We start from the raw sequence: 26,471 nt of genomic DNA on the forward strand, positions 1-26,471 counted from the left end.
AAAGAACTGGGGAAGTTAAGGTCCCATGTGCCCCGGTATGGACCCCCATTAACAGCCACGCCCCCCATGTGCCCAGCTCCATAAACTACTTCACCGCCCCGACTAGGTCCAGGTCCCCAATGGGGGGCAGTGTGAGGAGGGTGGCCTCACGCCATTGAAATGTGTTGCTGGGCACCCCCAGGGAGCATCCAAGACCTAGTACCTTAATCTGTTGTGCACGAGGGAAGCTGAGGCCCAGTGCCAGAGCCAATAGGCCAGAGTCACTCGGAGTTTCCTTCAGGATCTGACATAGGCTCTGAACTCCCCAGCTTTTGCGTAGTATGGTTTCTCAAGGGGTGGCATTTTAGGCAGAGTGGCAGGGAATGGGCTGAGGGGACAGCTCTGGGGCTGGCATCCCACCTGGTGGGATCAGATAGCCACAAGGAGTGGCCTCCCTGAGCAGGCCGGTTCCACCTCCCCCCACGCCTACCCGGGGGCCTTGCCTCTCTAGGCACGTGGTTTGGTGCCCTTTTGCCCTTAACGTTGGCCTCTGGACACTTGTGAGCACTCTCTGCCTTATTCCTGGGGGACAGAGGAGCTGCGGGGCAGGGCAGGGAGGGGGCGTTGTGCCTATGAGAACAGTGACCCCCGCCGCCGCCCCCCCCCACCCCCCCCCAATACCCAGGAATCAATCCATTTCTTCCCGCCCTGGGGCAGGGCATGAGTCCTGGTGGGCATGAATCCCAGGGCTGGACTCTGGGCCCGAATAGAGCAGGGAAGGCAGGCAACCTGACCTGCAGAGCCCCAAATAGCCCCGGCTGCCTGTCCAGCTGCCCCTGCCCTTCAGGGCCTGCTCCCTGGGCTCTTGTGACCGTTCGGGCTGGATCCCCTTTCAAAAGAACAGGGACAGCAGCTCATTGGCTGGGCCCTTGTGGTGAAGTGTGTTCAGCCAATGGGGTTGGGAAGGCAGGCCTAGGGCGGGCTGTGGTTGGGGGCAAGGGGAAGGCATCCTCTTGGGATTGGAGGTAGAGTTCAAGATGACTTACCACTGTCATGAATTGCATTGCCTTCACTGGGATCTTAAAGCACCAGCAGGAAGCGCTTGACTTTGCTCCCGGAACACAAGGAGTGCTTGTCAGCCCTTCAGCCCTGGCCCCAGAACACCGTTCAGGGTGGGGAGTGGGGCCTGGCCCCCTGGTACGGGGACTGTCCCCACAGGGAACCCTGCTTTCCCTTCTCTGTCAGAGAACAGTAACCCAGGGTGGTGGGAAAGAGAGCTGGGGAGGCCAGGGGCCCAGGCACCTGTTCCTGGATCCGCCACTTTTTCTAGGACCCAGCTCTCCGCCCCTCCCATTCCTGGGTGCCACTGAAAACTTCCAGACCTCATGAAGCTGATGGGTCAGGGATTCCCAGGCTGCTCTCTGCTAGGAGCTGGGATTTCCATTCATTCAGTCCATGTTTATCGAGTGCCTTCTATGTAGCCAGCACTGTTGTGCTGGGGAGACAGGCAAGGACCCTGGCCTCACGGAGCTTAGGGGGAAGAAACGGTAGAGGATGTGATCAAGGCAATGAGACAATGCCAGGTAGAGGTCAGTGCTGCAAAGAAGCCGTGGCAGATGGGGCCGCGTGAGTGCCAGTGTCCAGTCAGGGGGCAGTGTGAGGAGGGTGGGCTTGCCCCAGGAACCCCAGCAGAGGTGTGAAGCCGCCCGCCCCCCAGCAGCCGTTAGGTGGTAGTTTGTGGGGGTGAGACACACAGAGGTCTCTCTGTGTCTTAGTTACCTATTGCTGCATAATAACAGATTACCCAGACACTTGGTGGCTTAAAACAGCAAACATTTATATTATCTCACAGCCTCTGAGGCTCAGGAAGCTGGGAGTAGCTTAGCTGGGTGGTCAGGCTCAGGGTTTCTCAGGAGGTTGGCGGGGACTTGGTTAGGGGTGGAGTGAGCCCTTCCCAGATGGCTCACTCCTGTGAAATGGCTGTTGCCCAAATGCCTCATCTGGCCCACATTCAAGGGGAGGGAAATTAGTTTCCACCTTTGGGAGGGAAGAGGATCAAAGAATTTGGGGCATATTTTTGAAACCGCCACACTGAGGGACTGCCTCAACTGGATTCTGCCTCTGATTGGGGTCCAAGCTTTGATCCTTTATTTATTTACTTGGCCACGCTGCTCGGCTTGCAGGATCTCAGTTCCCCGACCAGGGATTGAACACGGGCCCCCAGCAGTGAAAGCGCCGAATCCTAACCACTGGACGGCCAGGGAATTCCTACAATCAGTGTTCATTTACCTAAGTATACTGCTGTGTAACCACTACTTTGATCAATAGGTAGAACATTGCCATCGCCCCCACAAGGTTCCTTTGAGCCCCTTTCCAATCAGTACCCCTTACTGCTAATCATTTTTCTATCTGTTCATTTTGTTTCTTCTTGAACTTCATATCACCAGAGGCATATACTGTGTTTGGTTCTTTTTACTAATATCTGTGTGACTCGTCCACATTATTGGGTGTACCGACAGTTTGCTCTTTTTTATTGCTTTGTAATATTCCATGGTGTGGGTGTACTACAGTTTGTGCACGCAGTCTCCTGTTGATGGGCACTTGGTTTCCAGTTTGGGACTGTTGGGAATAAAGCTGTTGTGAATATCCTTGTACATGTCTTTGATGGACATGTGCTCATCTTTCTGTTGGGGGTATACTTAGCAGGACTCTAAATGCTTGTCTATGCCTGAGATGATCCTCTCTCAAAGACTGGCACATAGTAACCAAACTCACAAGAGACTGATGTATAGTTCAGAGGGTTGAGCTGCAGTTCACGCTGGGGAAATGTAATAGCTGTGGGTCTGGAAACTCATGTGCACATGGGCAGGGCCTCCTCTCCCTGTGGAAAAGCCATGTGGAAGCCAATTCATAGTCTTAAGTTTGCTCAGCAGCAGGTGTTCTCAACTAGGGAGCTGGTTGAATGATTTTAGAAGCTGATCCCACTGCCCTGGTCAGGCTGGGCAAGCTTTCCTGCCAGGGGTGCGCCTACCCACTGAGGATGCCCTTCCCCGGGCGGTTGCTCAGTGTTCCAGTACAAATGCAGTGCTGAGTGCCTGCTCTGGGCCCCAGGTGCAGACGCCTCAGTCCATGGCCCAGCGAGTCCTCGGGACAGATAGTCAAATTCTGCCTGGGTTCTGCACATTCCTTTTTCCTGGGTTCAAGCTGACTGCCCACTTCTGTGGACCTGTTCTTTCTGTGGACCTATTCTTTCTCTAGGTAGGTAAATACCATCAGGCTGATCTTCCTGGCTAGGAGACATTCAGTCTTTTTGAGAGACCTCTGCAGTATTTGATGTCACTGGCCAGGGGTTAATTTCTATAATTTAATTCCCTCAGTTCTGGAGTGTCTCATTACCACCCGCCCCCGCCAGGTTGTGCCTTTTCATCAGAAGATTGTGGAAACGGTCCTACTGTAAGGCAGTTGGGTGCGAGGGGACTTAAGTTCAGGCACTGGGGTGTTTGGGGGCTTTGCCACCACAGGAGGGGCCTGGCCTCCAGGAGAAGGGCACAGATCCTCCTTCTGACCTGCGGTAGGGGCAGAGCTGTGTGCTAAAAAAGAGAACGGGTATTGGTGTCATCAGACGTGGCAAGCCCTGGCACCACTGCTTCCATGCTCCCTGAGCCTCAGTTTCCTCATCTGTAAGATGGGACCAACAGCACCCGATTTGTAGGTTGTGCTGGGATCACATTAGAAACCATTTTGTACACAGCGGCCAAAGGGTCCCCAGGGCCCCCCTCCCTTGACACCCCCCAATGCCCCCCGTCCCTTGTCGCCCCTCGGGTCTATCTCTTCTCTCTGCCCTGTTCTGGCCATGGGGACACTGAGCTTATATAAACTCATCTCCCCCATGGTCTCAAGTGCTAGAACTCTGACCTCAGTTCCTGAGCCCTGTTTCCTCTCCCAGGTGGCTCAGGACAGGGCTCATGTGCTCCAGCCTGTTTGCACGGGGCAGGGCGAAGACTGATTTCAGCCCCTGTGGGATTTCACGCACAGCCGATGATTTAACGGACTCGACTGCCGAACCAGAAAATTTCCCAGGCACACCTGGGAATTGGGTGGGCTTCTCCCACCTGTCTTCTGGGAAGCAGCCTTGGCACGTCCCGGTGCGGGCGGAGGCGAGGGGGTCTGGGAGAGCAGAAAAGCTCCAACGTGCCTCCTGCCATCTCCCCTTTGCTCATGCCGTAGGCTTTGAAGAGCCCCTGCTCTTGGGGGACGGTGAGAGGTGATTAATGCCCCCACCGCCGTGTTCCCAGAGCCCAGCTGTTATCAGCCCTGCCCACCCACCCTTCTTCAGAAGAGGAGCCTCCCTCCGTGCCAGCCTGCCCTCACCTTTCCGAACACCGTCTTGTGAAGTGCCATAAAGACACTTCTTTAAACACATCGTTGAATTCCCGTTCGCCCGGTGCACTTTATGGTTCTGACGCAGCCTGCTTCCTCCAGCTCGGCTTTCGTGCCCGGGAGCCGCTGAAAGCTTCATCTGGGGTCAGACCTCCCCATCAAAATTGACTGCAAACATCCTTTTACAGCACCTGTCTCACTGAGCTGTGAAATACTCTCGCCTCTCCAAAAAGGAAAGAAAATTAAAACGTATGTTGTACATCTTTTATAAGAAAAATAAATCTCACTTGTGCTTTAAGTCGGCACCTGTCCTTCTGGCAGAGGGAGGTAGCGCGTGTTATAAATGTGTGGGGCATATGCCCACCGTAAGGGTCCTGCTTCTCCTCCTCCCAGAGCGAGTGAGGAGGGCCTGGGGGCGGCCCCACTGATGATGAGGCTGAGGCTGTGAAGACAGCGCTCCGGTCCTCAACTGGCTTCTCCTCCCATAAGTCAGAGAGCAGTGCAGCCGGAGCGCTCCGGTCCTCAACTGGCTTCTCCTCCCATAAGTCAGAGAGCAGTGCAGCCGGAGCGCTCCGGTCCTCAACTGGCTTCTCCTCCCATAAGTCAGAGAGCAGTGCAGCCGGAGGCTCCGGTCCTCAACTGGCTTCTCCTCCCATAAGTCAGAGAGCAGTGCAGCCGGAGGCTCCGGTCCTCAACTGGCTTCTCCTCCCATAAGTCAGAGAGCAGTGCAGCCGGAGCGCTCCGGTCCTCAACTGGCTTCTCCTCCCATAAGTCAGAGAGCAGTGCAGCCGGAGCGCTCCGGTCCTCAACTGGCTTCTCCTCCCATAAGTCAGAGAGCAGTGCAGCCGGAGGCTCCGGTCCTCAACTGGCTTCTCCTCCCATAAGTCAGAGAGCAGTGCAGCCGGAGGCTCCGGTCCTCAACTGGCTTCTCCTCCCATAAGTCAGAGAGCAGTGCAGCCGGAGCGCTCCGGTCCTCAACTGGCTTCTCCTCCCATAAGTCAGAGAGCAGTGCAGCCGGAGGCTCCGGTCCTCAACTGGCTTCTCCTCCCATAAGTCAGAGAGCAGTGCAGCTGGAGGCTCCTCGGGTCAGGCTGCAGCCTTGTCCTGGAGATGAGTGAGAGCACTGGCCTCAAGAGGTGTGCGCTTGGGGACCACAGGCCGGAAGGGCAGGCTGGCAGGCGTCCCCAAGGTTGGCGCCTTGTCAGCTGGTAGCTGAGCTGGAAGCTCTGACGGTCTTCCTTTGCCGTCTCCGGGAAGCAGAGTCGTGTTTTGGTCTTTGCTGGAGAGAGAGGACTGCGCGGGCTGTGGGTCACTCAGAGCAGACCTCGGGTACTGGGGAGGACAGTGCAGGACAGAGCCCTGGGCTGGGTCCCGCCCTGGCTTCCTTTTGCTTGCCTGTGGCCAGGGCGACTGCTCTACTGATTTTGTAAAGCAGGGTGGTGGCATCTGCCAGATGGTGTCTGCTCGGGGACCTGAGCCATCTCTGGGCACCCGGACTAGTGCCGTGGGATGCCTGGGGCCTGCCCCAGCCAGAGGGACTCCGGTCTTGGGAGTCCTATGGGGTTGGTCTGCGCTCTGGCTGACCAACCCCTCCAGTGTCACAGTACGGGCCTGCACTCCGGCCACAGGTCCAGCCAGCTCTGAGTACTGGCACTTGGGCATGGCAAGGCCTCGGAGGGGGCCTTTGGTCACAGTTGTGCAAGACGATAAATATGGGGACCCAAGTAACTTAAAGAGCTCCTGCACCTGCTTTGCCCCAAGTTGGAAAAATAATGTTTCCCCTCCCAAATTTTGTCTTGTTTTCGTTTGCTCTCTTTGGGCCTTCTTATTTCACACACAGGAAAGACTGAGTATATCTGATGTGTATATCGCACTCGACAGCTTCCTCTGTGTTTTCGCAGCCAATCTTCTTGTTCACAGCAAGCTTGGGTGCCAGGGAAGGCTGGCCTTGTCCCTATTCTAGAGACGAGAAAACTGAGGCTGAGAGGGTGAGCACCTTGCCCACGAAAATGATGGTGGGAGGTCATGAGCCCAAACCTGGGGGGACCGAGGAGCAAGAGTGGAATCAAACCCCCAGCAGCGGCCAGGCCACGGGCCGGCAAACGCCCCAGACGGGCCGGGGGAGGCTGCCAGAGCCTTGCTTTTGCTCTCCCGTCCAACTGTTCTGGATTTCTCTCCATTTCCCCACCCGTACACTCTCTCCGACCTCAGGGCTTTTGCACGCGTTGTTCCCTCCTCCCGGAAGACCCTGTTCTGTTAGCAAACTTGACCGCAACCTTCAGGTCTCAGCTCCTTGGTTCATTGATTCATCCCACAGATGCCCAGGGACACTCACACATGCTTTATGCTGTGCCAGGTGCTGGGAATCCAACATAAACATGACATATCCCCATATGGCCAAGGTCAAGCAAAGCACAGATGGTAGGGGAGGCAGCTGCTCTGGGAGGGGGAGGGCAGTGAGGAGGGAACTGTAAAGGAAGACCAGGCAGGAGGCACAGCAGGTACAAGGGCCCTGAGGCGGGAAACAGCTTGGCTGTTGGGGGAACTGAAAGGCTGAGGGGCTGTGGGCAGGGTGAAGTGCAGTGGGGAGGGTAGCACGGGAGGAGGTTGGGAAAGAGGCAGGCTCTCCAAGCCCTGGCAAGGACTTGGGGTTTGAACTGAGCTTCACACAGAGAGACAGCTTCTATCTGACTTCTGTCCCTAATACCTCTGGGCTGCTGTGTTAGGAACAGACCATAGGGTGGACACAGGGAGTCAGCTGGCCGGGCGGGGCGGGGGGGAGGCGCTTCCAGAGGGGTCTAGGGAGCAATCAATGACGGAGGCTTAGCCCTGGTGGGAGTAGCAGAAGGCACGGTGTCTGTGGTGTTGGGGGGATAAATCTAACAGCCTGCAGATGGATGGAAGAGGGAAGAAGAGAAAGGAAAGACCCTTGGTTTGGGGCCCCAGCAAAGTCTGGGGCCGTTCACTGAGAAGGAGGAAGGATAGAAAGGTCAGAAGCTCAGTTCTGCACACACAGAATTTGGGGATGAGAGCAGGCTGTGGGCCTGGGGGAGCAGATGCTCGGAAGAGGCGAGGGGCTGGAGGTGCAGCCTTGGGATCATGAGCGTTTTCGAATGTGTGGAACTGATGTGAAAACCCAGGGAGAGGGTGTAGATTAAGGAAGAGGGGAGGCAGCAAGGAGGCTGAGAAGGGGGGCCAGCGAGCAGCCTGGGATCGGAAGTTTGGGGTCCAGAGAAGAAAGAAGGGGTTGGGGGTGCTGAGGGTACAGGGGAGGCCAGGAAGGGCCACTGAATAAGGACGAGTGGCCAGTGTGGTGCCTCTGACCTTGGCCTTGATGGAGAGGTGGGGTCGGGGGGAGGAGGAAGTGGAGACAGCGAGTGGAGACAGCGGAGTGAGGCAGAGAAACGAGGCCACAGCTACAGCGTGTGGAATGCGTGGTTGAGGGAGGGTTTTGTTTTAAAAGCCGGGGTACACCAGAAGGTGTTTGAGGGCAGGCAGGACAGTCCGGTGGAGGGGGAGCCGCAGGAGTGAGTCCTTGGGGAGGTGAGCTGGGCGGCCTTGGTTGGGAGGAAGGACCTTCGTGCCCAGTGACCTGAGGGAGGGAGAACGGGATATGGGCAGGTGTGTGTGGGGGTGTTCTGCCTTGGTGGGAGGGGGAGGCAGCATCCACTGGATGGATGGCCGGGAGGACGAGCGGAGGAGCCTTGGGAGAGGGAGAAGGGGGAGGGGGCACCCACTTCCAAAGGAGTGGCTGGAGTGGCCACCTAGGGAAGATGAAGAATTTAGAGGGAGCCTCTGCTTGGTTGGTGGGAGTTTCTCGAGCGATTTGCAGCTCCTGGGGCAGACCGGAGAAACTGGGGGTACCTCTTCCAGGAAGCTGTCCCAGCCGCCCCTCTGTTTGGTCAGGCCCCAGACCTCACCTCGCCTCCCAGGTTTGGTGCATGGTGGGTGCTCAGTAAATATGTTAACTGACTGATCTGTATTCAGACTGCCAGGGAGAGGCAGAGCCTGGAAGGAGTCGAGCCTGGTTTTTGCTGTCTGCCGGCAGCTGAGTGCTTTGTTTTGTGCCCAGCTAAGCCTGTTCTGCTTCTCATTTAATGCGAGGGAGCTTTCTGTGCCCCCATTTTACAGAAGAAGACAAGCAAGGCTTGGAGAAGCACTTCAGTTCCTTCAAATACCAGCACCACCACCCCCCCCAACATGCAAAGAAAGGAGCGTTTAAAGTAGGAGCTCTTGGCCTGTTTCTCAGATCATGGGGAGGGCAGACCCTTGAGAAGGAGGCTGGGAAATGGGCTGTGAGCATCCAGGGACTCTAGTGACAGAGGGGACTGTCCACGCTGGGTACCATCCACGCTGGATACCCTTGCCTCTTAGAAAGAATGAGAATGGCACTGCTGTGGGGGGATTCTTAATCTCTACCTGGTGGAAGCATTTTTAATCTGATTTGGGTGCCCCTGGGATGAGGTGCCCCTGTCTCCCCTCAGCATCATTCTCCCCCTGTGCTTGCCTCCTGCCCCACACCCTGGATTGCACCCACCCAGAACCTCGAACATGCTGTTCCGGATGGTGGAACACCCTTCCCTACCCTGGCTACCTCTCAGTCCTCTTCCCAGTCTCCGCTAAGCCCCCCTGGACTGGGGTTCCGGCTACCTCCTCTCCCAGTCCCCGAGTGTCCCTTCCATAGCACTTCTTGGAATTTGGATTGCTTGCTTGATTGGGTAAAGCCTGGTCAGCCTCTGTCTCCCCTGCTGAGAATTATAAATTCACGAGGGCCAGGACCACGTCTGCATTGCTGGGGGTTGGATCTCCAGCACCATGTGTAGGACCTGCGTGTGATGGGTGTTTAAGGAAGGGGGTGGGAAGTGGCCGCCGGAGAGTGTGGTTCTATCTTGAGCTGGAATTGGTATAAGCAAATTCAAGGTGTAACGAGCTTTTTGTAATAATTCCCTACAGTGTTGAGCTGGACTGTGAACGGGGCCCTTTCCAGGCTCCTCGGGCATCTTGAGGAGCAGAGGCTTGGATGGACTGACTTTGGCAGGGCAAAGGCACATATGGGGGACCCACCTGTCTCTTGAATACCTGTCTGTCTCTGCCTTTCCACAGAAGGCTCCAGCAGGCAGACCCTACCTCTCCCCCTACCCCCTCTAATTGCCCTCCTACCTCTGCACATTTTCTGATGCTTTTTGGGTTCCTTGACTGTGGTCTTTCCTCTTTGTTGTCTCCCCCTCCCCTGGTGGTCACTGGGGGCTGCTCCATCTGGGGAGTGTGTGGTGGAGGACAAGGCTGGGCTGAGAGCCAGGCTGCCCTGGTGGTCTCAGGCCGGCAGGGGGAGCCCACGAGCCGTGAGCCTGGACTGCTGCTCTGGAGAGAGGCTTCCCTGCCTGGGGCCACCCAAAGGGAAGACGAGGCCCAGCAGGGGAACCAGCCTGGGTGGACCCAGAATCTGTGAGTGGATGGGGGGCCTGGCTTCCCACTCACTAGCTGTATGACCACGGGTGGCTTCCTGACCTTCCTGAGCCTGTTTCTTTATCTGTAAAATGGGGACAATTCCAGCCACTCCCTTGATTCATGACTCACCCAGTGGGCATCTCTCTGTGGGGAGCCCTCTGCCAATGCAGGGGGTTTGTCACAAACGGGCACCAGACCCACTTGGTTCTGTGGCTCTTTGAGGAGCACGGGTGTCCTGGTTCCCTGTGTCCTGCTGCCTACAAATAACGACAATGATGATGTAACTGAGATTCAGTGCCGCCGACCTACCTGGCCTTAGCATGTATGAGTAAGCTTGAAATTAGTCTGCAAGGGCTGTCTTGAAGATATTAGGGACCCAGAGGTGTGGACGCAACTGGAAAGTGGCAGAGTTGAATTCTGCTCTCAGGTCTGTGGTGCCTGAGAGACACCCTCCACCTCCATGGGCCTCAATTTCCCCTCCTAACAAAGAGGGCACAGCAAGATCTTCTAGGGGACCCTCCTTCCGCGCCCCTCCCCATGTGCTTGCGGGAAGGATGGGTGTGCAGGGCTGCTTTGCATCCTTGGACGAGGCGAGCATCCCCGTGAGGATAGGAGACCTGTGGGTGGTGGGGAGGCCCCCTGGACTGCTCCTCTCCCTGCCCGCCTGACTCTCCTGCCCACCCCACCCACCCCTGCAGCGTTTCTGAAGGGCCTGAGTGACAAGCAGCGGGAGGAACATTACTTCTGCCGGGACTTCGTCAGGCTCAAGAAGATCCCGACGTGGAAGGAGGTGGCGAAAGGTAGGCCCTGCGCTGGGCAGCCCAGCTGTGCGGGTGGTGTGTGGCCCTTTCAGGCCCATATCTTGGGAAAATCATAAAGACAAGGCCAAGAAGGAGAATGGCGGCAGCATTTATGAGTGCTTGCTGTGTGCGGGCCCTTTGCAGTGTCACCTCATTTAATTATCAACACAGCCTGAGGCAGGTTCGGTTTTTATCCCCATTATACCGTTGGGAAACTGAGCCTTAGACCTGCAATCCCATGGCCGCTGGAGCTGGGATTTGCTGCTTGGTGTAGCGGCCTGCAGTGCAGCATCCTGGTGAGCACGTAGGCCCTGCAAATTTCAGGCCTGGTAACCGGGAACACAGCCCAAGTTACTTAACCCTCCTAGGCCTCAGTTACCTAGTGTGGAAAACGGGGATGGATGGCATTGATACTCTACCTGTGTGCAACGTTGTGAAGATTCAAGGAGATGAGTGTGTGCTGCACACAGTAGGTGCTTAGTCAGTGTGGGCTGTCATTACCATGTCGTCGGTCCTCGCGTGGCACATTGCCTCTGGAGGTGGAGGGCAGTTGATGGCGGCTTGCCTGACTGGTGGCCACTGGTGGGTCACTCTGCAGTGGGGACCTCTCTATGACCCCACCCTCGGCCTCTGCTTGTTCCAGGGGTGACTGTGAAGGTGGAGGAGCCCAAGTACAAGAAGGACAAGCAGCTCAACGAGAAGATCTCCCTGTTCCGAGGCGATATCACCAAGCTGGAGGTGGACGCCATCGTCAACGCCGGTGAGTGAGGGCTTCTGGCCAGCCTGAGCCAGAGACCTGGGTGGCCACCTCGTCACTGTAGCAGGCACGCGTGGATGCCACCTGGCTCCAGTGAGGCTCGGGTGGCTGGGTGAGGGTGGCCTGCTGGCGCCACGGGAGCCCAGCGTGTCGGCAGCGTGGACTCCTCTCCCCTTGAAACCCTGACCTGCTGCGTCAGGGGCGCCTTGGCTGAGCTGCCTTGAAGCTCTGAGACCCGTTAGTGGCTGGTAAGGGAGAGAGCTCTGCTGGAATTGCGCCGGACTGCCCTGCCAGGAAGGCGGTGGCCAGATGGGGTGGTCCGACCTTGGGGGCTGCAGATGCCCCTGACCACTGCTTTCCTTCCTCCACCTCCTGCCCTCCCAGCCCCCCTTCTAATTGGGGTGGGTGAGGAAACATGTTGGAGAGCATGTCAGAAGGAGGGTGGGGGCAGAGGCCCCTGCACCCCTGTCAGCTTCCTGCAACAGCTCTTGCTGGCTGGGCAGTTTATTGTGATGAGTTGAGGAGTCTTTTGTGTCTCTCCCCTCTTGGGAGAGGGAGGAAGGTGGCGGCTCTGCTCCCAGGCAGTGGCTGTCTGGCTGAGGTCAGGAGTGGTGTGTCAAGGGGCGGTCAAGTCCAGCAGGTGCTCAGGTGGTTCACAGGACAAGAGCGAGTGGGGGCCGAATCCCCCCACTGTGGTTGCCAAGTGTCACAGGACGGAGCCTCCTTCTTGGAGAAAGGTTCGCAGGCCTGGGCAGACCCCCTTGTCTTGGGTTCCAGCTCATAGGGAAACTCCACTGTGCTAGCCCCTCCCCACCTGCGCAGTCACAGGCGCTCCCAGGAGCGTCTCAAATCTCCTTCATTGCACCCTTGGGCTTGCAGCCATTGGCTGACCCCAGTGCTGGCCAGGGTGTGGAGTGGCCAAGCGACTCTGGGTCTTGGTGGTGCCCGTGCTGGTCTTGCTAAGCGACTGGGCTTGAGTGACCAGGGGAGAGGTGGCCGCTCATCCGCTCTGGGCCCGCTTGTCTGTGATCTGGGTTGCATTTCCGGCAGTGGCATTGCTCTGCATGTCTCCCCGCTGATGTTCGCAGAACTGTGTGGTCACAGGGGTGTTCCCTCCCCCCTCATTGCCTATTTCAGCGTACAGGTGACCAGTCACAGGAAGGTAGGAGTTCTGACTCGGAGCAGGGTGTGGTGGGGTCACCTTTGGGTTTCTGCTTCCTCTGATGTGTTTCTCTTGGGCCACTAGGATGGTGGGTAGCAGCGAGGTCCCCATCTGGGGAGACACGGGGCTAAGACAAGTCAAGTCACAGTGGCCCAGGACAGAAGGGTATTCTTGATGCCTGGACCCCAGAGGGATGGCCTGGTGTGGAAGGACCAAGCCTTGGGACCCCGGCTGAGGGGACATTGCCACAGGCCTGCGAGGCTGCCCTGCCTAGTGCCCTGGGCCCTGTCAGTCACTGGCAAGGGTGTGGGAGGCGCCCCGCTGGTACTTTTTTTTTTTTTTAATAAATTTATTTATTTTATTTATTTATTTTTGGCTGTGTTGGGTCTTCGTTGCTGTGTGTGGGCTTCCTCTAGTTGTGGTGAGCAGGGGCTACTCTTGGTTGCGGTGAGCGTCCTTCTCATTGCGGTGGCTTCTCTTGTTGCGGAGCACGGGCTCTAGGCACGAGGGCTTCAGTAGTTGTGGCGCATGGGCTTAGTTGCTCTGTGGCATGTGGGATCCTCCCGGACCAGGGCTTGAGCCCGTGTGCCCTGCACTGGCAGGTGGATTCTTAACCACTGTGCCACCAGGGAAGTCCCCCCACTGGTACTTTTCTTCCTGAGCTGCAAAGTGGCCAGAGGGAAAAGTAGGGCATCTTATCACCTCCTTCCCAGCCAGGTTGATGGTTGGCAGCCAGGAGGGAGGGTGTGGGGACCAAGGCAGGGTGTGGGCAGAATGCAGATGGAGTGGTGTGGGGGCTCTGGAGCCTGCTCGCGGGGCTGCAGGCATGATTAATGGCTCTGCCTAAGTGCCCTTGTGCCTGGCCAGACTCTGAGTGCAGCAGCTCTGTCAGCCTCTCATGCTCTCAGGGAAGTGCTTTGGTCCTGGCTTCATTTGATTCGCCAGGGCTGGGCGTGGCAGTGTTTGCTGTGTCTTTCTGGGGACTCCCCTTCTCCATGTACCTGCCTGGGCTTGCATGATGGGAATGGCAGGAAACCCACCCATTGGATAGTTGGGGATATTAGGGTCTGATGCCCATGAACAGTGATGCTCACGCAGCACCTGGCATGAACAGAGCCCTCAGCACCTACCGCTGTTGGTGCTAGAATTGATGTCAGCAGAGTCACTGGACTTCAACCCTGGCCCAGGGATGCTTAGGGATCCTGGTACTTCCTACAAATGAGCAGCTATGCCTCCCCCTGCCTGCCTCAGTTTACTAAATACCTCCTGGTGTGTCTTCCCGGGATCTCCTTTTTTTCTGGAAAGAGTCTCATAGCTGGGAGGACCCAGAACCTGCCTGGAACCCCAAAAAAAGGCTGAGGTGGGCCCTGGACCCAGAGCTCCCACACAGAGCCTGCATCCCCTGCGGACCCTCCCTGCCGGTTTTCCCAGCCCGGTGTTTGGGTGGCCTTGGCACTAATCAGATCTCGGGGGTCTTTGGTGGGTTTGGTACCCTCCAGCATCCTCCCTGGGCACCTCCCAACCATGGCCTGGGGCCGCCGCCCACCAGGGGGCAGCAGAGATCGCGGTTCCTGCGCACAGCAGAGCCGGTAAATCAGCCTGTTTATTAGCGGAATAAAAGTCGCGGCAGCGAGGGGCTTTTCAGGGCTGCATAAATCTGGTCTGTGCCTCGTGAAACCCACATGTGCTTAATTCATATGTAAAGTTTCAAGCAGGAAGAGAATACGTGTCCATTAAATTCTATTTGACTTGATTATAATCATTAGCCCTGAATAATTGCTTCTCAGCGCCGACCGCGGAGCCACCACAATGAGGAAAAGGAGCGAGCAGTTATCTCGGGGTGGGAATTTTTTAATTTTTATCTTTGAAGTCAGGGGCAGTGTTGGTGCCGCCAGGGTCTGTGGCCCATGGGGAGCCGTGTGGGTCGGACAGGGCTGGGGGCTTGAGGTCCACTGTGGAGCTTCTGGATTTTCTCGGGACGGGGTGGGGGGCGGGGACTCTCTCTTTGTCCCTGAGGCCAGATGGGGAAGGGTAGGGAAGATGCCATCGCTGCCTGGGCCTTGCTCCAGCTGCAGGGACCATGGAGGGGGAGGCCTGCAGGGGGCTGGGAAGGGCCTGTGCGAGAAAGGGATCAGCGCCCCAGAACCCCTCCATCCTGAAGAACTGTGGCTCGGGGGTGTCTCCAGCCGCGCAGGCGCTCTTCGCATCCCTAGGGAGGACCCTGGGGGTCCTTGGAGAGGGCAGGGGCCGGGTGTCCTCTCTTCCTGCCCCCTTCACTTCTCCCCTCCCCGCAGAGTGACTCCACCCACAGCCTCGCTCAGGACCTTGGAAAATCAGACTCAGTTTCCCAACTGTTCCCCTGGCATTTGAAGTCCAGGGCTGGTTTTTATCCCACTCTGTTGATATTTGATATGTGATTGGGGTGTATGTGCCATTATGTGCCTGTAATAGTGGATATGTGTGTGATTTGTTGTGTGTATAATATGATGTATGTTATATGGTATGTGGAGGGGGGCTGGAACAGAGTAGAAGGATGTTTGCCTGGCTGGTGGCAGGGCATGAGGTCACAGGGGACAGGACCAAACCCCCTCAAGCTCCCAGGGGCAGTGCAGGCCTCCCCGGGTCATCCTTGGTCTTGCCCCAGTGGCTGCCAGCCGAGGCCACTTGCTCGGGCAGAGTCTGGAGAGTCTCAGGCTCCTGCCATCTGTGCTGGCCGCGGCTCCTGCCCACGGGGGCACACTGCATCCATCTTAATTAAATTGGGCTGCCATGCTGGTGAGATAAGCCAGAAAGCCCCTGCAGCCCCCATTCTGGAGCAGGAGATTCTTTGGGGCAGCGCCTGCCTCTCCAGCTTGGCCCCACGTCCCCCAGGCTGTGTCTAGAGAGAGCCAGGCCTAGCATCTCCTCCAGAGAAAGCTTGGGTCTGGGGGCGTGCCTCAGCTTCTGGAGTGTTTATGTCTTCTCTTTGCCACGGAATGGTGGGGACTATGGGGAGAGGCAGCATGACCTTGACAGGGTCCCTTCCATGCCCTTGAGTTTGCCAGCTTACCAAGCCTGTGCTTGTGGGCCCCTAGTTCCTGACAGACAGCTGAATCCCAGGCAGGAAATGTCCTGGCACAAAGAAAGACCCCCATTCTTGGCCAGTCCAGGGTCCGGCTGCCGGCTTTGGCCTTCAGGGCATAACGGGACAGAGCAGGGATGAATGTGATGCTTTGTGCAAAGACAGAAGGAATATTAAACTGCAAAGCTGTCCCAGGCCACTGAGTCAAGGCCATGCGCGTGCTGTGGCCTCTGGTCAGGTGTCTCCAAGGCTCTATTTCCCCATCTGAAAAATGGAGCATCGTTGGCCCCACCCCAGGGTTGGCACATAGCAAGCCCCTGTAAATTAGTATTGGAAAGTCAGCACGAGAGAAACTAAATAGAATATAATGTGACAAAGCACTGGAAGCGAGGTCTGAGCAGAGTGCCACGCGTCGCCTCAGGGGCCAATTAATTCTGCAAGGAGGGCGCAGGAGGCAAGGAGGGTCAGGGGAGCCTTTGAGGGGACCTGGCATGCGGGCCGGGCCGTGCAGAACAGGTGGGGAGCCATGTTTCACAGCGACAAGCTGGCCTCACTGGGAGTTTTTTTAAGTTGCTTATTTATTTAAAATAAGGCATGAAGTGGTGCTCTGTTTCCTTAAGTCTTGGGGCTTTGATTTGTGAAAATCTGCCAGCTGCTTCTATCACCCTCGTCTCCTTGGCAAGCCAGCCAAAGCCCTTGCTTCATCCCTTCTGCTGCCAGGAGGGCCCGGAGGAGCCTGGCCCACTGGCTGTCCCTGGGCCACCGCTCGGAGTCAGTGATTTAGAGACCACCTTGATGGACTAGCAAGCAGGGGGACCGAGGGACGCCGACTGCCTTGTGGGAAGTGATCTGACGCTGAACTGTCTCCGTAAATCGCTTTACCTGTCACTTCAGATTTAAAGGTGTTTACTGAGGCCGGGCCTCCACAGCTACCTTCAGCAGCAGCCTCTTTGCAGTGGGCAAGGAGGGTGGGCGGGAACCTGTGAGCCACGGAAGACTCCCTGGGCCCTGGCCCCTGGGGAGCACAGGTGAGACGGGCCACTCCCTCCATGCCGACCACTTGGCATCCCCGCAAAGCAGGCAGGACTCGGATCCCCATTTTCAGTGATCAAACTGAGGCTCAAGAAGGAGATAACATGCCCCAGCTCGGCAGGTGACTGAGTCAGAATTCAAACTCATGTGTAGCCTTTCATTCATTCGATCAGCAGGCGTACATGGCAGGCCTGTTGTGCACCAGGCATTGGGGTAGGTCCTGGGCTACAGAAGACTCAATCTCAATTCCCAAATGCAGAGTGAAAAATATGAATGGAAGGGACAGCAAAGTGCATGAGGGATGAGAATCACACCTGCAAGGGTGGGAGGCAATCTGGAGGGCTGCCTGGAGGAGGCAGTACTTGAGCTGAGAAGTAGGGATCTGAGTTAGAAATTGGACAGGGACATTCTAAGGGGAGAGAGGGAGAGCACTGGCAGGGAGGGTGAGGCGGGTGGGACTCAGGGGAAGTTCTGGGGGGCTTGGAATGAGCCGTGGTGGGTCCTGAGCTGAGGGTCTCCCTCTAGGTCTAGGCTGTATCCACACCCCATGCTACCTCTCCTAGCCTCCTGGTGTTATATCAGCCCCACGGTGTCAATGGGAAACTGAGGTTCAGAGACTTGAAGCATATTACCTAAGGCCACACAGCTAAGCAGTAGTGGCACAGGTAGGGAAGGTTTGCCAGACTAAAGAGCCTCCAGGAAATCCCCACCCCCACTTTTTTCGTGGGTAGCTGGGAATACCTTCTCTTTGTTCCCTTTTCTTTTCTGGTTTAAAATTTGGGGTCCCCAGAGTGGGTCTGCTGTCATCTGTCCTCACTACAGGGAAACAGAGAAGCGGGATGGGGACTGGGTGGTCAGTGCAGAAAAGATGGGTCCAGGCTTATGGGCCCCATGAGGCCTTGTGGTGGGCTCCTGCTCCTGTGGCTGCTTGGTCGTCCTGTGCCCCAGTCCCTGCCCTGAGCACCCCACCAAGCCCTGCTTCTGGGTGGGGGTAGTGTGTTACTGTGTGTTCCCTCTGGGCCAGGGGCTGCCCCCACACTGGACATATCACCTCATTTCTGAGGCAGGCAATAATATTCCCCCAGTTTACAGATGAGGAGACTGAGGAACGTATGGGACCACAGTGCTGGGTAAAAGGCCGAGCCAGGAATCAAACCCTCATCTTTCAAACTTGGGTTTGAGAGGGATGCCGTCACGTTTGCTTTTTCAGAAGTTCCCTCTGGGTCCAGTCTAGGGGTGGGGGGCTGAGTGGATTGGGAGGCCAACAGGGAGGCCTGGGGTGCAGGTGGCTCTCTCCCCACATTAGAAAGCCTGGGACACCAAAGACTGTGCCAAGGCCTGATTTCCACCACTGCAGGAGGAGGGAGGCTCATTTCCACAAGGTCGAGAAGTGGTTACATAAATTCATAAATGATGGATCCCTTCTGAATTATTGAGATTCCCTCAAGGGCTCACAGGGCCTGGGCCAGTGAGCCGAGCTCTGGCCGATGGGCAGGACTCGAGGATCCTGGAAGGTCCTTCTGCCCCAAGGTCTTCTCCCAAGTTTCCCTTTATTAGCCAGATTGTTCCTGTCCTTCCATAGGGAACGTGACAGTGGGCAATGGACCTTGGACCCGATGATCTTTTGTCCTGAGACTCAGTAAATGTTTGTTGAATGAATGAGTGATCAGATGTCCTTGAGAGTTGGTCAGATAGCAGGAAGGACTGGATGAACCAGTGATCCCCTCTGGGCCCCCTCCTTCTGCCCCAGCCCCCCACGCAGCCCTCTTGGTCGGTCATATAAGCCAGGGCTGGAAGGGACTAGAAGGGACTAAAGCATCATGCAGGAGAGGACAGTGGCAGACTGCCACTTGTGTGGGCAGCTGGTGAGGTTCCTGGCTCAGTGTGAGGCCCAATGACCCAGTGCCTGCCGCCAAGGCATTTGCAGTCTTGTAGGGAAGACAGGGGAGCATCTGAAGCCCAGAGAGAGACGGTGACCTGCTCAGGGTCACATAGCAGGGAAGTGGCAAAGCAGGCCTTCCTAACTCCCAGCACTGCCCTTTCTCCTGGGCCTTTTTCTCCCCATCACAACACACAAATGGTCAGGAAACGCAGGTAGGGCTCCGCTGCCCGCCACCCCCTGCTGAGGGGCCCTGAGCCCTTTCTGTCCGGCTCATCTCGTCCTTGAGGCTGCCAGCCTTCAGCACCCACACCAGTGTGCCGGCCTGTGTCCCTGATGTGCTCTCCACCCCAAGCACTGAGCTGAGGAGCCTGGAGCTTGTGGGAATGTGTGTGTTTTGAAATTAATGGGGACCATTAAATTGGCCAAGCATGAAAAGGGCTGGATCTGCAGCCCTTGGATCGCTCTCCCAGAATGATCCTGCAGTGCCTTGGCAAAGGGCTGCCCAGCCAGCTTCGGGCCTCCCCAGGAGGCTGTGTCTTGCCCGCCGTTTAACGCATGGGTACCCTGTGTCCCTAGGAGGTGAAGGGGGTCCGGCACAGCATGTGAAAGCCATGGATTTCCCCCAGGAACTGGGGTCCCCTTCCCTCCCTCTCAACACAAAGCTCTGTGCAGACAGTGCTGTTTGTGGGGGTGTTGAGATGAATCTGCTCTCTCCAGACCCCTAGGGTGGGCTTACATACACACACCAGAGCCTGGCTCTGGGGACTCCTGGGTGGGACCTGCCCTGGTCCCAACTTGGGGTGGCCTCTAAGACATAGCATGACCTAAAAGAGAGTGAAAGTATCCAGCCCCCGCTTCCTCACCTCCCAATCTCCAGACAGCCCCACCCGCTCTGGAGTCTCCATTACAGGACATTGAAATTGGGACTTGGAGTCCTGGGTATGAGTCCCGGCTCCACTGTGCACCAGCTGTGTGGCCTCAGGCAAGCCCCTTCACCTTTCTGAGCCTCGGTTTTCTCGTCTGTAAAACAGGGATAAAAGTGCATTAGGGGGCTTCCCCGGTGGCGCAGTGGTTAAGAATCTGCCTGCCAATTCACGGGACACGGGTTTGATCCCTGTGTCTGGGAAGATCCCACATGCCGCGGAGCAACTAAGCCCGTGCGCCACAACTACTGAGCCTGCGCTCTAGAGCCCGTGAGCCACAACTACTGAGCCCACACACCGCAGCTACTGAAGCCCGCACACCTAGAGCCCGTGCTCCGCAACAAGAGAAGCCACCGCAATGAGAAGCCCGCGTACCGCAACGAAGAGTAGCCTCTTTTCGCCACAACTAGAGACAGCCCTGCGCGCAGCAATGAAGACCCAGTGCAGCCAAAAAAACACAAAAAAAATGTGCATTAGGACCCACGTCCTGGGTCATTGTGAGTTTGTTTGTTTTTTAAATGTTTATTTATTTATTTTAGCTGAGCCAGGTCTTAGGTGCAGCACGCAGGATCTTCGTTGCCACCTGCGGGATCTTCGTTGCTACGTGCGGGAGATTTAGCTGCGGCGTGCGGGCTCTAGTTCCCTGGCCAGGGATGGAACCCAGGCCCCCTGCATTGAGAGTATAGAGTCTTAATCACTGGACCACCGGGAAGTCCCTCAGCGTGAGTTTGAAAGGAGACAATTCGCTCAGCACAGCGACGTCTAGGATAGAGGAAACCCAAGAAATGCCAGCTCTGGGCCTCCTGCTGTTGCTGCTTCTCTGGGAGGGCAGCTCAGACCCGTGGAACCAGGACTGCTGTGCACCAGCCCTCAGTAGGGCTGGGTCAGGGGATGTCGAGGGCACCGCCTTCCTGTCCTCCCTGTGGTGAGCCGAGCACTTGCTGGGCCCAGGGAGGTGAGGAGGGCCCTTCCTGACCCCTAGTCTTTTGGATTTGGGGCCTCTTGACCGTGATCATGCAGGGCAGGAGGGCTAGCCCCCCTCCCCTCCGTGGCAGGGCTGTCAGTGTCTGCTCTGCCTTCTGTCGGGAAAGGTGTGTGTGTCACATGGGAACAGCCCAGGACAGGGGATGTTCCCTCTCCCCAGGGGGCCAGGAGGTGGGGTGTTGACTGAAGCTCTCCTTCAGAGCTTGGCTGCCTCGCCTGAGCCCGAGCTGGCAGACCTGAAGCCACCTGTAGCTCCCAGCCCTCCCTTCCTCTCCCCTCCTCGGGGTCTTCTTGCGTTTCAGAAGCTCACCTTTGGGGCTCATTTATTTATTTTGCAAATCATTTCTACTCATGTTTCCTCAGGCCCTGCTGGCAGCCGTGTTTCACGTGGATGCAGTGACTGCATCACGGGTTCCCTTTCCCTGCAATCTTTTTTTTTTTTTTTTTGGCCACGCTGAGCAGCTTGTGAGATCTTGGTTTCCCAACCAGGGATCGAACCCACACCCTCGTCAGTGGATGTGAGGAGCCCTAACCACTGGACTACCAGGGAATCTCCCCCCTGTAATCTTGACTGATCACTTATGGGAGGGGCGTAGCTGTTCTGGGGGGTCCTGGAGCCAGGCCTGGGCTGGAAGCCCCCCACGGGTGTGGCACGGGCTGGCTTCAGAGCCAGCTCACAAAGTATTGATAGATTGGGGTAAAATCTGGTTCCAGTAGCTGCTTCTCCGGGCCTCAGTTTCCACACGTGCACCTTATGGGAGGATTAAGAGGAAAAAATGAGTTAGTGCCTGTAATGCCTTGCACACTGGAGGGGCTCAGTAAATGATAAGTATTGTTCTTATTAGTGAAGTATCTCACTGCACCACCCACTAGATCAGAGCCCCTGGAGGGCAGGGGCAGGGTCCACTGACCCCTGGTCTCCATCCCTGGACGGGGCTGGCACATGGCCGGTGCCCATCCGTGGCGGGGGCTGTCCAAGAATGTCTGCACAGCAGTTCCCCAGGAGGGACACAAAAGGACAGGAACTAACAACTCATCTCTGCCGAGGACCGCTGGGTGAAAGCAGGCTGCCCGGTGGGCACGGTGGCAGGAACCCCTGCTGCCTGCACATTGGGCAGGGGAGGGACCACAAATATTTATGTCCTTGTGGGAGTGTCAGGAGCCAATGAGGACTTGGGAACCAGGAGCTTGGGCTGCAGCCTCCGGGGAGGACAGGTACTGGGTGTGGACCCGGGTTTGACAGTGAGCCCGGATGGCCCTGAGAGGGTGGCAGCGGGGGGTGGACACGACTGACTGGCATCACCCGCTTTGGTTCATTAAAACCCCATCAGCCGAACCCCACACCCAGCGGCAACAAGTGGTCCTGTAGAGCGGTACCCACCCTCCTCCTTCCCCTCGCTGCTGTCTCCCCCTCTTCGGACATTGTAATTGCCATAAAAATAGGAGCTTAGCTGCGGTGGCTGCGTAGCATGTGGGAAGAGAGAGGCCGGGCTGTCAGCCATCCCCCTACCAGCAGGGCTCGAGCCTGTCTTATTATTGCCGCCTGGCTGTATTTCACGTAGGTTTAAACATCATGAAACGCCACATCCCTTTTGAAGAGCAGGAGCTACCTTGCTGGGGATGTTGAGGAGAAACAGGAACGTTAAAATCTACGAAGCAAATGGCCCAGAATTGACATTTGTGACGGGAGCCTTACAGCTCTGTCAAAGGAGCTAAGGCCTGCTTGGCAGCTGGCGGGGAACTTTCTGGTGAGGCTCACGGGTCATGCAAAGGTGGGGCAGGTTGTGGCTGAAGCTTTGGGGTTTGGCAGGGAGGGGACCAGAGTGTTGTTGATGGAATTCTGTGGGTCACCTGACCACCTCTTGGCCTCCCCAGCCTTGACCTTGACTCAGCCTCATCTCCCTCCTAACAAGGCAGATGGGAGCCCCCTCTGGTGCGTAGAACAGGGTGCTGGGCTCTGGGACTCAGGGGGTGGGAGTGGGGGCATGTTAGGGGCCAGGGCTGCTGTGGCCACTTAGGAGCTCTTGTGACCTTGACCAGGGTACACCTCCCCTCTGAGCCTCTGTTTTCTCGTCTGTAAACCTGGGAGAGTGCTGCCCCCTCCGAAGGTGGTTTGGAGGACGGAGATGCATGCAAATGCCTGGCAAGTCACTGGAACTCAACAAATGGTGACTGTTATCACTGAGCAAGTGGGCATTTGAGCTGGAATTGATTTTTTAAAAACGTTTAACCTACCTGTTTCCATTGAAAAACAGATATAATAAAACCGGGGAAGGATTAAAACAGGAATAAAAAGAAACAAGTGACAAGGAGGATGCTGACCTGGGCATCCAATAAGAATGTGCCCTGTGCTCTTGGCCACACCTGGAACCCTTTGGCCTGGATACCCTTTGCACGTGCTTTCTGACCTGCCGGCCTCTTGCCTGGCTCCTGGGTCTGCTCAGCCCTACCTCCTGCCTTGGGATGCTGGTGTCTGGTCTACTGAGGGACCATGCCCTTGTATGTTATGCCCTTGGTGGCTGCTTGGGCAGCTTGGCTCCTGGCACTTACCTTGGCCCCGCCCATAAGACACCTCAAAGCTAGGCCATTGTAACAAGTCTATTGCAACTGAATATGACAAGTGGCTTTGAGCTTCCTGGCAGCCATAGCAAAAAGGGAAACAAGATTTTAGGTTCTGTAACTCTAAGCTTGGAAATCCATTTATATTTCAGCTTGATACCTCTTTCTCTTTCTATTCTGTCCCTTTTCCCTCCACTGTCTCCCTCTGTCACCCTTACCAACACTTTTTTTTTTTTTTTTGGTGGTACACGGGCCACTCGTTGTTGTGGCCTCTCCCGTTGCGGAGCACAGGCTCTGGACACGCAGGCTCAGCGGCCATGGCTCACGGGCCCAGCCGCTCCACGGCGTGTGGGATCTTCCCAGACCGGGGCACGACCCCGCGTCCCCTGCATCGGCAGGCGGACTCTCAACCACTGCGCCACCAGGGAAGCCCCCAACTCTTCTTTATTACCCCTACAGATGCTTCATCCCTTGCTCCAGAGTGCCATCTCTAAGTGCTTTGCTCCGGATGTGGGAGGCCCCTCTGCCCTCTCTTTTGTCGCTACCCATTCCCTTGTCAGCGGCCTGGCCTCTGGGCCTCTTGCCTTGTGCGGGCCCACCGGGTCCGCCACTGTGATTTCTCTCAGATGAGCCAGTGACTAATAAGGGTTGCCCCCGGGCGGGGGGCGGCAAAATCTTTCTCTCCTTAATATCGGAGTTTAAAAATGTGTCACCATCAATTTGAAGAAAAGACTTGTTCCTGCTGAGAAAAGCGGCCTGGAGATTCGTCTCGCCTTAGGAATCACACAGGCAGCTGCATAAATTCCAGAGCCACAGAGACTCTCCATGCAAATGCCGCCTCTCAGCCCCACAGCCAGCCTGGAGAGGCCCTTGGAGCCCACCCCAAGCTCCCATGGGCTGGTACCCCACCTCCCCACCTCTCGTGCTCCCACAGTGACTCTGGGGGCCCCTTTGTGGGGGGCGTCCTTGGTTAGAAGATACTCACTTCTCTCCACCTCTTTGTGGTTAAGCCGGAGGCTGAGCTTGCGGCTAATTCCATGTTGCTATGTGCTTTGATCCTGGAGGAAAAGGAGGAGGAAGGAGTGACTTCTGAGAGGGGGTCCCCACAGTCCCCAGGGGGAGGGGGTCCCTCTCTTACCCTTGTCTGTGGATCTGTTGGCTGCACAATGGATTTGCCCTGAGGGTGGGATTTTTAGAGCCTGGATGCCCTGTCCTCCGACCCTGTTTCATCCTTGTCTGGAAGGGACTGTTGGGGTCATTTTGACTATCCCCCTGTCTCCAGACTGGCCCCCTCCCCTCTGGCTGGCAGGCCTGCCCCTAGCACTTTGCCCTCAGACCTGGCCCAGCCTCCTGCCCCACAGACCCAGACCTTGGTCCCTTCCTCTTCCAGCAGTTCTCTGAGCCCATAACAATGACCTGGGAGCTGCCTTTTAGTATTCCCGCTTTTCAGGTTGGGAAGCAGTGGTGCTGGGATATTAAGTGACTTGTCTCCAGACAGTCCGGAAGCTTGAACCAGATCCTGGGTACTTTCCCCTATGTCAAATCACCTTTGAATGAATGAGTGAGTGAATGAATGAATGAGGGGCAGTGGGCTCATGGCAACCACTCGTAGTTCTAGGTGTCTGGTGAGTGGGCATGGTGTCAGCCCAGGATGAGGGTATTTGGAGAGCTTGGGGGAGGTCAGGGAACCCCCCCTTCTGTCATGCAGAAGTCATTGTGACCACCTTTGTGGCGGTGTTGTTTGTCCTCCCGGGAGGCTCACCCAAGCATGGCGCAGAGCAGGGGGGTGACCTTGGCCGGCACCAGGTGGCCTGCAATCTGCAGTCTGACTCTTCTGCCAGGAGCTTAGTGGCGGGTGGGAGAGGGGTGGTCACAGGGTGCCAGTGAGCCCTCCCTGGTTTTGGGGAGCCAGTGCAGCTGGGCTCAGGGTAGTCGGAAAGATAAGCGGGAAGTTTGCAGCCTCCCTGGCTGCCGTGGCCCCGTCGGGACACGTGCCGAGCTGTCATTACACCACCTGGTGCAGGGAGTTCTGTGGGCTGGTCCCCGCGTCTGCCACCCCAGCTACTGACAGGGCCCCACGAGGACTCTCGACAGCCATTACTCCGACAAACGAGGGTTGTTTTTTTTGTTCCTGGCTCCCTAAATGTTATTGCCTTTATAGGCTTTGGAAATCAGTTTTATGGCCTGCACTGTTTGTCTGCTGAAATGTGGAAAGCACTGGAGGGGAATGAACCACAGGTTTGCGTCTAGCCCTGAAAGGTCAGATGGCTGAGGGTGAAGGGGCAGGGCTCACATGTGTCCTCCACGCCTGGGTCACTGTCATAGCTGGAAGGGGGGCAGGGATGGTGTGCACCAGAGGGGGCCCTGGAATTCTGTTGGGAGGGTCAGCCTGAGGCTTTGGGACTTGCCTCTTTTGTCAGCTGGGTCCCGCTGAACTGGGCTGGGATGGTCATCCCTTCTTCCTGGATGCCCAGCTATACCAGCTGGCTCCCCTCAGGTGCCATCCGGGGCACCCTGCCAGCTACTGGCAGTGTAGACTTCTCAGTGCAGTAAAAAATAAGCCTGGGTTCTGCCAGCTGAGATGCAGGCCTGGCAGGGGCTCCCACCTGCAGAAGGTGCTTCATCTTTGAGCAGAGTTGGCCCCCTGGGAGCTGGGCAGGGTGTAGAGATGCAGTGGGAGCATTCAGAAGCCCACGCAAATCCTCCTCCCTTCCCTGGGCCTGAGGACCCTCAAGGGAGGCCCCGAGGGTCTGCCGCAGGCGAAGGCTGCTTCTCTACTTCTCTCTTGATACGCGAAGTGCTCCTACAAATCAATAAGAAAAGTGGGCAAAAGATACGGACAGGCAATTCCCGGTTGGAGAAAAACAAATGGCCAGTAAACAAGTGAAAAGACGCAGAACTTCGCCAGCAATCGGAAAAAGCCTAATCGAGATAAGAGACGTCATTCTCCACGGCTGGAGAAGAGGCGGAGGCTGGAAGTATTGATATGCACAGGCGTGGTGCTGGAAACAGGCCTTTGCTGGGCTCACCATTGCATTGCAGCTCGCACCAACCGGCACACAGTAGGTGCTTGGAAATACTTGCTTTATCCCAGAAAACACAGAGAACTCCTCCTTGCTCACAGGGAGTCTCCGCAGGGCCACTGCTGCCTTTGTGGCCCCTGGTTTGCCACACCCTCCGCTGGGGGTGCTCCTGGGGGGTTTGGCCTCATTCCCACCCTCAGCTCCCTGGCCCCAGGGATCCACACGCTTCCTTGGCTGTGGTCTTTCTGGGCCTGGCCTCTTGTGGGGTGGATGCCATTTCCTGCTGCTGGGCAGTGCCTCTGGGCTTCAGCTGTCTCTGCAACCTCATGGCTGGTGCCTGGGCTGCACTGCACAACGGGAGTGGGGGGTGGTATTCATAGAGGCCACAATGGAAATGGGGGCCCCCAGAGTTGGGCAGCCCTGGCTGATATCATGGCTTCTTCCAGCACCCCAGGGCATCCTCGATTTCGGGAAGGTCTTG

At 56.7% G+C, this 26,471-nt stretch overlaps 1 protein-coding gene across 3 annotated transcripts in view; it reads left to right on the forward strand.

Moving 5' to 3' along the window:
* MACROD1 (mono-ADP ribosylhydrolase 1) overlaps positions 1-26,471 on the forward strand; it is a 152,656-nt gene that overhangs the window by 730 nt on the left and 125,455 nt on the right. For all 3 annotated transcript variants that reach the window (XM_030763747.2, XM_022591668.3, XM_022591669.3), the window contains exons 2-3: positions 10,506-10,607; positions 11,251-11,367. In XM_030763747.2, coding sequence (XP_030619607.1) covers positions 10,506-10,607; positions 11,251-11,367 — 219 coding nt within the window. The remainder of the gene's footprint in view (positions 1-10,505; positions 10,608-11,250; positions 11,368-26,471) is intronic.

Source organism: Delphinapterus leucas, chromosome 7 (genome assembly GCF_059928025.1).
Source record: "Delphinapterus leucas isolate spDelLeu-1000000601 "Yukka" chromosome 7, BTC_Dleu_Yukka2, whole genome shotgun sequence".
NCBI classification, from domain to species: Eukaryota; Metazoa; Chordata; class Mammalia; order Artiodactyla; family Monodontidae; genus Delphinapterus; species Delphinapterus leucas.